The following is a 12,887-nucleotide window of genomic DNA, read 5'->3' as shown; positions in this document are numbered from 1 at the left end:
GGGACTGCCAGGTCTGCGTGGAGTGCAAACCGCACTTCTCTCAGCCAGACAGGGTGCACCTGGTAAAGGCCTCTCGCTCCTTTGAGCGCCTCAGCATCAACTTCAAAGGGCCCCTCCCCTCCACTGACCGTAACGTGTACTTCCTCAACATTGTTGACGAATACTCAAGATTCCCCTTTGCCATCCCGTGCCCTGACATGACCACTGCCACCGTCATCAAGGCCCTAAACAGTCTTTTCACCTTGTTCGGATTCCCCACCTACATCCATAGGGATCAGGGTTCCTCCTTCATGGGCGATGAGTTACGTCAGTTCCTGCTCAGCTAGGGCATCACCTCCAGCAGAACGACCAGCTAGAACCCCCGGGGCAACAGACAGGTGGAGAGGGAGAACGCGACGGTCTGGAAGGCCGTCCTCCTGGCCCTGCAGTCTAGGAGTCTCCCAGTCTCCTGCTGGAAGGAGGTCCTCTCCAATGCGCTCCCTCCATCCGGTTGCTCCTGTGCACTGCCACCAACGAGACCCCTCACGAACGTATGTTTACCTTCCCCAGGAAGTCCACCTCTGGGGTCTCGCTCCCGTCCTGGTTGACAGTCCCAGGGCCCGTCCTCCTCCGGAAGCATGCGAGGAGCCATAAATCAGATCCCCTCATCGATAAGGTCCTGCTCCTCCATGCCAATCCACAATATGCAAACTTGGCACATCAGGACGGGTGATAGGACACAGTCTCCCTCCGGGATTTGGCACCTGCAGGTTCCCCAGCGACCATCACCACCACCCCCGACCCTGCACCGTCTCCCCCCACCTCTACCCACCTACCTCAAGAACTGGCACCCGCAGGCCCACCGGTGACCGTCACCACCATCTCCGCCCACACACTGTCCCCCCTCCCCCCTCCACTGACTCAACAACTGGGTGAAGAAGAGGACAACATGCTCCGAACGCGCAGGTCTCGACACCATCGACACCGGTGCCCACACCACAGCCGGGACTGAGGCGATCATGGCAGAAGGTCAAGGCCCCCGAAGGACTTGATCTTTAAGCCCACTTCACCCCCGCTGGCCTCTTTTTTAACAGGGGTGAATGTGGTAAACCACTGTGATGTATAATATGTGTATTGTGGTAAATGGCCACTATATTATATGTAATATGGTAAACCACCACCCGATGGCTCTGCCTCCCCTCGGGCCCGGTATAAAGGTGGCTTGTCTCCGTCTCTGAACCAGTTCAGCATCAGAGGCCAGGAGGCTTTCAGTTTAGGTTATTCAAGCCTACTTGTTCACTACTTGTGTGTTCATTGATGGCATATCAAGGAGGTTATTACTTGCCGTCGGATTCCTAGCCTTTGTCCTGCCCTGGTAGCCACAGCATTAATGTGGCTAGTCCAATAAATGCTGGCTAACCAGTGACGCCCAAATCCATGAATTATTTTTTAAACTGGCACAAAGCCTTGATTCTGGCACACCTGATGGTACCCAACACCTTCAAGGCACTCCCCTGAGTGATGGGTTGGCTCCTGGGTGACAGAGGTTATCTGCTGCAGTTGTGGCTGCATACATCAACGCGGAGAACCACTACAGCAAAGGCATGCTGTAACCAGGGGCATGATCGAGCAGTGCATGGGCATCCTGAAGATGCGGTTCAGGTGCCTGGACTGGTCTGGAGGGGCCCTCCAATATAGCCCCAGGAGAATCTCCTACATCGTGGTGCCGTGCTGCTTCCTCCAGAGCATTGCACAGCAGAGGGGCGACATGCTCGATGAGGAGGATGAACGGCAGGCTTTGTCCAATGAGGAGGATATGGAGCAGGGTTAGGATGGGCAGGGCAAGGGTCACGTGCAGCCACAGGAGATCCCACAATGTGTGCACCAATGCCACCCCGCACGGGACGCTCTAATTGCCTCTGGGTTCACCGACTTGGGGGACTGGCCACCTGCAGAGCTCGAACGTCCCGTCTCACCACCACCTCCACCTCCGCCAACCCCTACCCCTTCCCTGGCCAGTCACCCTCTCTACTATCCACCCTCCTTGTAACCCTCCTCCCCCCCCCAACACCGGCACCGCACCCCTCTGTGCTTCCTACCTGCTCCACTACAAGGTACTGGCCCTGGGTTGGCAGTATCAGCAGACCTTGTTCATGGGTCAGAGGATCATGACGACCTGCTACACAACGAGCTTTGGTGCTCCGCATCATTGAACAATGTCTGACTCATACCCTTGGCAGCACTCACCAGTGTCTGCCAGGGTGATCCCTGCATGCGTGCTGCCCATTCCATCTCACAGTCCCGTCAACCCCCTGGGTTGGCAGAGGTGGGGACGGGTTCCTGTGGTGAGGGGTGGGGACAGGTGGGAGCGGGATTGGGTACAGTGGCAGTGCGCTGGTTTGGGTCATGCAACAGGTTGGCCCGACCACATGGTGCCCCCACACTCTGGCCCCGTTCCCTGCCACCTCCAGGGGCAACACTGTTGGCTGATGTGGCACAGTCGCAGTGGTAGGTGGTCCACTTTCAGCATCGAGATCCTGGTCAAGACTGAAGTGAGCCTCCAGGTCTGGTAGCGCCAGGTGGCGGGGGAACATCAGGGATTAGCTCCGCTCACAGCCCTGTCCCATGGAGTAGCTCAGTATCATCAGGCACCATGAGGGAGGAGGCGATGGGGCTCTTGCTGATGACTCCCGCAGGGGAGGTGCCTAGAACACCACAACGCATCGGACTCTCCCCCGTCTCCTGTCCATGGTGCATCTGATGGGCAGCGGATAGAACAGGGCAGCATAATGCCACCTGGGACACCCAAGCCCCAGAAGATGGCCGGCAAAAGGGACCCAGGTCACAGGGCGGAATCGGAGCAGCCCGTCTCCACTCCTGATGTACCGCCTGGTGATCCACCAAGCGTAGCATTAGAGCCCGTAAGGCCAGAAAGGTAGACACTAGTTAAGTTGGCACGGGTGCAGCACACAGTATAGTGATAAGGGCTAGGCAAAACCTGTATATATATATGTTCACCATTTCATAATAAGCACCTTTTCACAACGTTTCTACCTGTCTTGGTGCTCTGTCAGGCAGGTGTGAGGGCTGGATTGCTGCAGAGGGAGCACTATGGGCAGGAGGGAGATGGACGGAACGTGGGGGGGGGGGTTGGGCTTGGGGCAGATACCCCAGTTCAGCCTGTGCTCAGCGCTCCGGTGCCCCACTTCCATCCCTCTCCACCACATACACCCCAAGGGTTCGGTGGGACCGTGTAATGCAATGGTCAGCTTGCATGCAGGGATCACCCAGGTGGGCAGTGGAAAGTGCTACCGTGGGCAGGAGGCAGACATTGTCAAATGGTGTAGATCACCAGAGTTCATCGCTGAACGGATTGTCATGATTCTCCATCCCATGGGCCAGACCCGCTATTCCTGTGAACCATTGGCCAGCACCCCGTAGTGGGACAGGTAGGAATTGTGGTGATACACCTATGGGCTATATCATAGATGAATGGTGTGTGACCTCTAAACAGCAGGTGGCAGTACAGACACACCAAGCGGTCTCTGGACCAAGGTCATGTGACCTGAGACCTCGAAATAAGAGGAGACACATCTGGCCATCTTCAGAAGAAGATTGAGAGGGTAATAAGACGTCCATGTGAATGGTCAGTGCTGGGTGCAAGTTCCAGAGGAGTAGTTAGCAGACTACATGATAACATGCTCTGTGTCTCTGTGTCAGATTGCTATCTTACCACACGACACTCAATAAAAGATTCTAGTTTGGACAAGTCAAAATGTTTGGTGGATTCCTTCCTGAAGTACAAAGGACCAAAGAACAGGAATCATGGGGGTTGGGGTTACACAGGAAAGGTATTTATGGGAGGGGTGATCGGCTGGAGGTTGGGGCGGGGTTGGGGTTCCGTGGCAATGGCCAGGCTGCCTAGCTGGTGAACCCAGAGGCAAATAGAGCGTCCCATGCACGTTGGCCCTGACGCACAAGTGGTGCTGCCTCCTGTGCCTGCCCACCCTTGCCCTCCTCCGCATTCTCCTCATCGGACGATGCCTGGCATTTATCCTCCTCTTCCAGCATGTCGCCCCTCTGCTACATGATGTTGTGGAGGATGCAGCAGGCATCACGATGTGGGAGACCCTCCTAGCGCTATAGTGGAGGGCCCCTCCAGAGTGGTCCAGGCACCTGAACTACATCTGTAAATGAAATGAAAATCGCTTATTGTCACGAGTAGGCGTCAATGAAGTTACTGTGAAAAGCCCCTAGTTGCCACATTCCAGCGCCTGTTCGGGGAGGCTGGTACGGGAATTGAACTGTGCTGCTAGCCTGCCTTGGTCTGCTTTAAAACCAGAGATTTAGCCCAGTGTGCTAAACCAGCCCCTTTTAATGAAGGTAGGTTGCCAAACAACTGCTGGTCACGCCTTGGTCACGGCATGGACATTGTTGTAGTGTGTCTCTGCGTCAGTCTGTGGCCTCCGGATAGGCGTCATCAGCCAAAATCACAGCGGAGAACCCCTGTTGCCCAAGGGCCAACCCCTTCATCTGGGAGTGTGCCTTGAAGAGGTCAGGAACGTTTGAGAGTGCCAGGATGAAGGCGTTGTGCACACTGCCCAAATATCAGGCGCAAATGTGCGTAATATGCATCTCATATCACCAGCTGCACATTTATCGAGTGAACCCCTTTCGGTATGTTAAGGCCGATCTGTCATGGGCTGGTGCTTGTAGGGGGGCATGCAGCCCATCGATTACTGCTTGGACTTGGGACATCCCGGCGATGGTGGCAAATCCCACTGCCTGGGCATCTTGGTGGGCTCAGTCCACATTGAAGCTGATGTATTGTGTTGAATGGACATATATAGGTCATTTGCATATTCTGAATTCTCTCTCTGTGTACCCGAACAGGCGCCGGAATGTAGCGACTAGGAGATTTTCACAGTAACTTCATTACAGTGTTCATGTAAACCTGGGTGTCGAGGTTTGAGTGGGTGCACCCTTATGGTTCGTGTAGCTCTACGAGCCATGGTGGCCATTCAGTGGGGTGCGCAGCCTTGTAGGCCGTGGAAATGGCGGTCCACACTTGGACATCACCTCCATCCTGGGGGTCACCCTAAAGTCACGTCCCAACCCCTGGTCACCCCCTGGCAGAGTCCCCCCCCCCCCGCTCTCCAGCCAGCCCTGCCACGGCACCTGTTTCCTGATTTTTAAAACCACAAGTGAAACTCGCCATCAGTATCTTCAACAGGCAGAGGCTGAGCATTGCAGAGGCCCTGAAGAATACCTGGTCACGCTCATTGATGATATGCCAACGGCATTTACTGTACATGTGGAGTAGAATGCATTGACACCGCCGTCACGGTACCGGAACATGGCATTCCGTCAGGTACCCGCGCCGGCCACGATTTTCCGCTTACGTGAGATTCCCTACCCGATCGCGTTTCACGATTCTGGCGTCGCTGGATGGAGTGACGCATCCTACATGTTCTCCCGCCAGAGGAGAATTACTCCTGGGAGCACAAAGCAGAATGCAGTTCCATATCCATTGCTATATTTGAGGCCCAGCAGAGTGGCCCAGGCATCGGAACCGTATCTTTATGCCACCAATGCATTGCTCAGTGACGCTCCTGGTTGCTGCATGGGCATCATTACAGTGGTCCTCCACGTCAGTCTGGGGCCTCCAGACAGGCTTCATTTGTCACGACTGCAGCGGATAACCCTCATCACCCAGGAGCCAACCTGTCACCCGAGGGAGCGCCTCGCAGTGCTGGGCACCATCGAGTCCACTAGGACAAATGTGTCATGCATGTTGCCTTGATATCGGGCGCAGAAATGCATGATGTGCAACCAGTGGTGCACATGGTCAAGCACGTCCAATTGATGGGTTAGCTGGTTCTGCCAATTCCATAGGGGTGGGCTGGAGAGGCACCCATACGCCTGGTGGCGCTCTGCATATTTACTGGACACAGTGGGCAGACAGCAGAGTGCGCAGCCAAATGGCTGCCTTGCAGGCCGCGGCAATGACCGTGGGAGGGGACAACTCCCAGAACCTATGGCCCGTCTCTGGATCAACCCCCCCCCACCATGCTCACCCCGGCCGTGGCAGATGTCTCCCAGCCATTGGCACAACTATCAGCCCACTATTGCGAGTTTGGAAACTTTTCTTACCTCCTCTCTCTCCCTCAGCTGCCTTGGAGCCTGGTCACCGTTTCTAAATACTACAAGTGAACTAAACTGGCGTCACATCCACCTGGCAGTGGCGCAGCATTGCAGAGACCCAGAGATTACTGGGCCAAACCCGGTAATGATATGTTAACATATGCAAATACAGATTTTGCATGCTGACATTAGCACGGGGTATGGATTATGTTGGCGTCGCCAGCAAGGCCCCGGAACATGGCGGCCAGTTCGGTTATGGCACCAAACCCGATTTTTGACTGACGCCCGATCGGGACTCCGATTCGGCATCTCAGAGCGTAGAATCCAGTCCAAACAAGTGCCAGGTTCCCTACATTTCAGGAGTAATTGTTAACACAATCCAAGTGAAATAACAACCAAGGCACAGAACTTTCTTTACCAAGAGTGTTTATTGACATTGTTCAGTCTCATACCTTTCTTCCAACTCCTAGTGTCTCAACTGTCCCCTATTCATATATGATCAAAGTATTTAATAAAAAATGCCCTTTGCTTGTGTATTTTAACAGTATAATCAATATAATTAACAAACTATTAACAGTGCTACCATTCAAAAATTATTTATTTGTTTGTCAGGTGCTTTGAGATATCCCAAGCTAATGAAAAGTACTGGATAGGATTTTCCTGCTCCCGCCGGCTTCCTCTTCCAGTCCCACCAACGACAACACCCAGTGCCAGGTTCCCCAACGGTGTAGCTGGAAAGCAGTGCAAATGGCCAATGACTTTGGTGGGACCGGAAGTTTCTGCCATTGGAAAACATGCTGCGGAGGAGCCAGAAAATCCCAGCCACTATGTAAATGTAAGTCAGATGTTCTATATGTTGTAACACATAAGTTCACAAATAAAGTCTGGGTGCACAAGTAAAAATTCACCATGAATAAGGTATTAGCAAACCTGTGGAATGGTGGCATTGGCTGTCAATTTGCGGAGAAGAGGGGAGAAAATGAGACAGCAAAAAACCTAAAGGTTCTGAACATTAAAATTATTTTTTTTATTCTTTCTGACTCAAAGGTTATTCAGTTCATCCGTCTTGCAATAGGGCGCAAGAACCTGGCCATAAAAACACTGGTCGATGAAAGATTCCTGCTCTGAAGTGTACAGAAACTTAAAGATTCATTAGGCAGACAAATGTCCACGTATGACAAGCTTCTATTATTCTTGGATTTGCTTCTCATATTTTGACGAAACAAAAAAATCTTGTTAATATTGCTTTCATTTGTCATGAGTATAGATTATTCCAGTAGTTATTACTATATGTTGAGTTATCTAATTTTCCAAGTTACAATGTTTTTCACAAGTTTGTAATTTGATAAATAGATATGTATTAAGTTATTTTCTCTTCCCTTACCTTTTCTCTTTTCGTATTGCCAAGCACCATTCTTCCACTAAATAAATAAGTCAGTAATTTCAGCTGGCCAATATTGTTCTGTATCTGTTGTTGGAATTAATTACCTTCCAAGCCTCTCATTCTTTTCCATATCACATTGGACTAATCCGCTTTACTGAATTTACCTTTATCCTTGTTTGGACATTATCATCATAATCGTTGATTTATCTAGGTTTATATACGATGGGCGGAATTTACCGAGCAACCCGCTGCAAATGTTGCTGTGGCGAGAGGTGGCCTGCCATTGGTCAGCAGAGGGATCTTCTGGTCCTGCCTGCCAATGGGGTTTCCCATTCAATGCGCCCCTCACCGCCCCGAAACCTGCAGCGGGGGTGCGCCATCAGGAGTCTGAATGGCCAGAAAGTTTCGGCCATGTTAAATATAGATTTATAGTAAGTTTCAAAGAATGTTACATTTTTGTGTTTATTATTGTATATAATTGCATTTACTAGTAACTTACAGGTAACTGAAATAAATGGGTTACAGTCACTGCTAAAATCTGAAGCAGACCCCCATCTAAGAAGGTGCAGGGATGAATTGGTTCTTCAACCTCCATTGAAGTACAGGCAGTAGCCCTGATGACAATAAAGGGGGGGAATACAGAGCAATTTGCAGAAAGGCTTCCAAACCATGGTGGTCAGAATGGATGTTGCTTTCTCTCATGTCATTCAGATTCTGTTATTGATCATTAAACCAGCCATATCATTGCCATGTGGGTGCTGATCCTGGGCAGCACAGTGGCGCAATGGGTTAGCCCTGTTGCCTCAGGGCGCCGAGGTCCTAGGTTCAATCCCAGCTCTGGGTCACTGTCCATGTGAAGTTTGCACATTCTCCCCGTGTTTGTGTGGGTTTCACCCCCACAATTGAACATACTAAATTGCCCCTTAATTGGGAAAAAAATGAATTGGGTACACTAAATCTATAAAAGAATGTGGGTGCTGATCCAGAACCTAGTGTAATCAATCTGATTGATACTGGTGTCTCTCAGTACATGCCTCTTCCTCATTGCGCCATATCAGTAGAACACATAAGACAATGCCAGACTGCCCAGGAACAAACTCCAGAGATGTAGCCAAAAAAAAATTTCTTTTTTATATAAATTTACCCAATTAATTTTTTCCAATTAAGAGACAATTTAGCGTGGCCAATCCACCTAGCCTGCACATCTTTTGGGTTGTAGGGGCGACACCCAAACATGGCGAGAATGTGCAAACTCTACACGGACAGTGACCGAGAGCCAGGATCGAACTTGGGACCTTGGCGCCGTGAGGCTGCAGGGCTAACCCACTGCGCCACCGTGCTGCCCTATATAGCCAAAATTGATATGCAAGCTACCGTTCAATAAGAGAAGAGCTACCTTAGGCTTCTGACCCTCTTGCCGAACATGACCAGCCAATAGGTTTCTGTGATACTGGGTCCTAGGTTGCACCTTGGAGGATGAATTGAAGAAAAAATGAAAAGTTTTGACATACTAGGAAAACAATATGCAGGAAGTGAAGCTGGCTTCTGTTCATTTTAAGCTTTGTTTTAATAAAATGTTAGGTACACTTACATTGTATTTTTTGTTCATGGAGAATAAAGTTGTACAGGAGAAAATTAACTTATTTGGTGCTGAGAATATTTATTCCGCAAGTAACATGAATTGTGGCTGCAGGTCCTTATGAATGGCAGAGATCCATATTGTATTCCTCAGGTACAGTTATCCTCAGTTCTTCATTTATATGTCAGATTAGTTGGTGTTGTGCTCTAATTTCCAGGTCAGAAATTTATGGATTCAAGTCCTAATTGAGTATAAAGTCTAGGCTCACTCCAGTGGGAGTGGTTCACCATTCTGTCTTTTGGATGAAGCATTAAACAGAGGCTTTAGGATGAAAAAAGATCTGATGACACTGTTACACGGGAGGGCAGTGGAATCCTCCTTTGTGTCCCAACCAATATTTACCCCTCGAACAACATCACTAAAACAGATTATCTGGTTGTGGTTAAAGAATGATACAGCAGAGGAAAAGGCTCCTAACCCAAAATGCCTCTTTGAAAAGAGTGTCCAAATTACTCCCACTCACCTGCTCTCTCCATATAGCCTGGCAAATTTTCCATGTCAAGCATTTAACCAATTCTTTTTATGAAAATTATTGTTGAATCTGCTTCCACTCACAAGCCCATTATCAGTCAGCGTGGTCCAGATTATAACAACTCGCTGCATTTCTTTCCCTCATGTCTCCTCTTGTCCTTTGCCAATTACCTTAAATTTGTGTTCTCAGTAGCCAACCCGAATATCAGAGAAAGCTGTTTCTCCTTATTTATCCGATCAAAACCCTCCATGATTTTGAACATCCCCACCAAACCTCTCCTTAACTTATCCACTCTAAAGAGCCAAGCCCCAGTTTCTCTAACCTTTGTGTGTAACTGAAGTCTTTCCTCCCTGATCAATCTCCTCTATGCCTTGTTATTGCATTCTATGGGTGCAATTTTAAACTGATAGCCCTTGGCAAAGCAAAGGAACCATTAGCCATTGGAACCCATTTGAATCTCCAGCAGGCTTTGCTGAAGCTCTTTAATTGTGCTACGGCATTAGTATCCCACTTCCAGGCTCCCTGATGAGTTAGCAATCAAAAACAGACCGTTGCAGGAAGGGATAGAGAGTACAAATCTAAAAGTAATCAGTGGATGTGACTACAGGTTATAAAAAATAATAAAAGGATAAAAGTAAAAGCTCTGTACCTGAATGCAAATAGCATTCAAAACAAAACAGATGAACTGAGAACACACATAAATAAGTACGATTTGATAGCCATTATGGACACATGGCTGCAGGAGAACATGGATTGGAACCTGAATATTGAAGGGTACAGGACATTTAAAAAGGACGGCATGCAAAGGAAAAGGTGACAGTATGGCTCTGTTAGTTAATGATGGTACTAGCAAATTAGCCAGGAACAGAAACTGTCTTTTGAGGCCTTGGCTGGAATCGATACAGGCCATCTGCAAGAGCACTCAAAGTCAATTTATAAACTTGTTATCGTTATATGGACATTGTGATTACCCACTCCAAAGAACAAGACCATGCTATGAGTATGTAACAACCTCCAGACACAGGGGACCACTTTGCAGCAGGACGAAGAACAGACAAAAGAAGCCTTCAGACTCCATAATGAGCTGATGGCTGGTCAGGCAAGGGTGTTTCAGGGGACAATGGGTCTTGATTAAATTACCATGGATAAACAGGAGTATCCTGTTTTTTTCCATTAACAAGTTGGTGTCTGGATGGGCCAGTTCTGGGCATATACCTATGCCTCAATAAAAGCAAATTATTGTGGCTGCTGGAATCTGAAACCAAAAGAGAAAATGCTGGAAAATCTCAGCAGGTCTGGCAGCATCTATAAGGAGAGAAATGAGCTAACGTTTTGAGGCCAGGTGATCCTTTGTCAAAGCTAAAAGGCATAGAAAGTGGGAGATATTTATACTGTCGGGTGAGGGAATGAAAGATGAGTCATAGCCACCGAAACCAAGGGAAAAGAGGGCTAGTTGTAGTGCCCGAGAGAGAATAAAAGGTGTGAAAAGTCAAACAGCAGAGAAACTAAAATCAGAGGGTAAACTGTGACAAATGTAGATGTGAGGGGAGGGGGGGACATGGGTGGGAGAGAGGTAAAATTAGAAAAAGAGTGGAACCTTATGACTCAATCCTAGCATACCAGTATAAAGAAAGGAACACAAACACATCTTCAACAATAACCTGGGAGTCCCCTAAGCACAACCCTCATAAGAAGAAAGGACCCTGGGTTTCGAACCCAGAGAAGACATCCACATCGAGTGATCATAGTCTGCCAGCCTCCTTACCTAAGCGTGTAAAACCCAAAGCTCAGCTGTGAGGCTGAGTCATTTTTTGTTCAGTAAGAGAATTGTGAATAAAATTGCATTAAACCGTGAACCTGTTTTGTCCTTTGTTTATCTCGCAAATAAGGGCACCTGGGTAAAACCTTTGAGTAACTAAATTGGTCAAAAGTATCTGCGGTTTTACTGGTACAACATTTGGCACCCCAGACGATCCTTTGATAACTTGTAACTTTGTTGCTTCGAAATGGAATCTTCAACCCAGTGTTCTCCAAACTCCGTCTGAGCCTGAATTAAGAGGGCAAAAGCGCCACGTGACAGCCAGTCTTAAGTGAATGAAGGACTAATACAGATTCCGACCAGTAAAATTGGACCACAAACTAAGTGTCTGTAACACGAGGTGAACAAACTACGTATTTAGAGCTAGGATAGTCAAGGGAGTTGGGTAAAATCTTTGGGAGGGAATTTAGTGAAAGCCGGTCCCTACCCCAGAGAATTCCCACACACCTGTTGACAAACCCTAGGGAGAGAGAGAGAGTATAGAAAGGACAGAATGCCCAGAGTGAGAAGTGACCCAAGTGGGTACGACAGTAAATTAGAAAGGGTCTGGAACCCAAAGGACAATAAGTAGAGTACGGACCCTCGAGGTTAAAAAGTGATGCACAGTTGCACCAACACTCCTCTCACCAGGTGGTGGCTGGTTTACCCACCCCCTCCTGTGCTTTCTGGGAGCATTAGCCGTCCTGTAGTTGGTAAGTTTGTTAGTATTGACATAAATCCGGCACGCATTCCGTATCTGTAATGATGAGTAGTGAGTGGAAGAATTAACTGAGAAACAGTTAAACAAAGTGAACAAAAAGCAAGGGTCTTGGACCCAAAGTCTCAGACTATGGAAAGGATATTTGAACCATTTTGTGGAAGGTGGCAAGTAACAAAAGGCTCCTCGCGGGATCCTTTGTGTCAAAAGGGGCAGGGGGATATGAGTTTTAAAAGAGGTCAGTGTGGAAATATGAGTGTGGGCAGCACAGTAACACAGTGATCAGCACAGTTGCTTCACAGCTCCAGGGTCCCAGGTTCGATTCCCCGCTTGGGTCACTTGGGTCTGTACAGAGTCTGCACATCCCACCCGTATATGCATGCGTTTCCTCCTGGTGCTCCGGTTTCCTCCCACTGTCCAAAGATGTGCAGGTTAGGTGGATTGGCCATGATAAATTGTCAATAGTGTCTAAAAAGGTTAGGTGGGGTTACGGGGTTACAGGGATAGGGTGGAGGTATGGGCTTGGGAAGGGTGCTCTTTCCAAGGGCCGGTGCAGACTCGATGGGCTGAATTGCCTCCTTCTGCGCTGTAAATTCTATGATTCTATGAGTTTAAATTTGTGATTCAGATAGTTAGGGATTATCCCAAGGTTAAAGAAAGACAAGTGGGTCTTGTTATGTGTTTTAGAAGAAGTCAGCGTGGAAATGAGTTTTTAAAGTCAGTGTGAAAGGTTGTGCTCCGGATAGTCTGGGA

The 12,887-nt window shown here is 48.7% G+C and overlaps 1 protein-coding gene across 3 annotated transcripts in view; it reads left to right on the top strand.

The window, feature by feature from the left end:
* The window catches only part of tmem67 (transmembrane protein 67), a 356,662-nt gene extending 348,333 nt beyond the window's left edge, over positions 1–8,329 (top strand). For all 3 annotated transcript variants that reach the window (XM_038809034.1, XM_038809035.1, XM_038809033.1), the window contains one exon: positions 7,171–8,329. In XM_038809034.1, coding sequence (XP_038664962.1) covers positions 7,171–7,251 — 81 coding nt within the window. In that variant the 3' untranslated portion in view covers positions 7,252–8,329. The remainder of the gene's footprint in view (positions 1–7,170) is intronic.
* Positions 8,330–12,887: the final 4,558 nt, after the last annotated feature.

This window comes from Scyliorhinus canicula, chromosome 10 (genome assembly GCF_902713615.1).
Source record: "Scyliorhinus canicula chromosome 10, sScyCan1.1, whole genome shotgun sequence".
In the NCBI taxonomy this organism is placed as follows: domain Eukaryota; kingdom Metazoa; phylum Chordata; class Chondrichthyes; order Carcharhiniformes; family Scyliorhinidae; genus Scyliorhinus; species Scyliorhinus canicula.
Note: the sequence above shows the minus strand (reverse complement) of the source record. Positions and strands in the feature narration are given on the sequence as shown.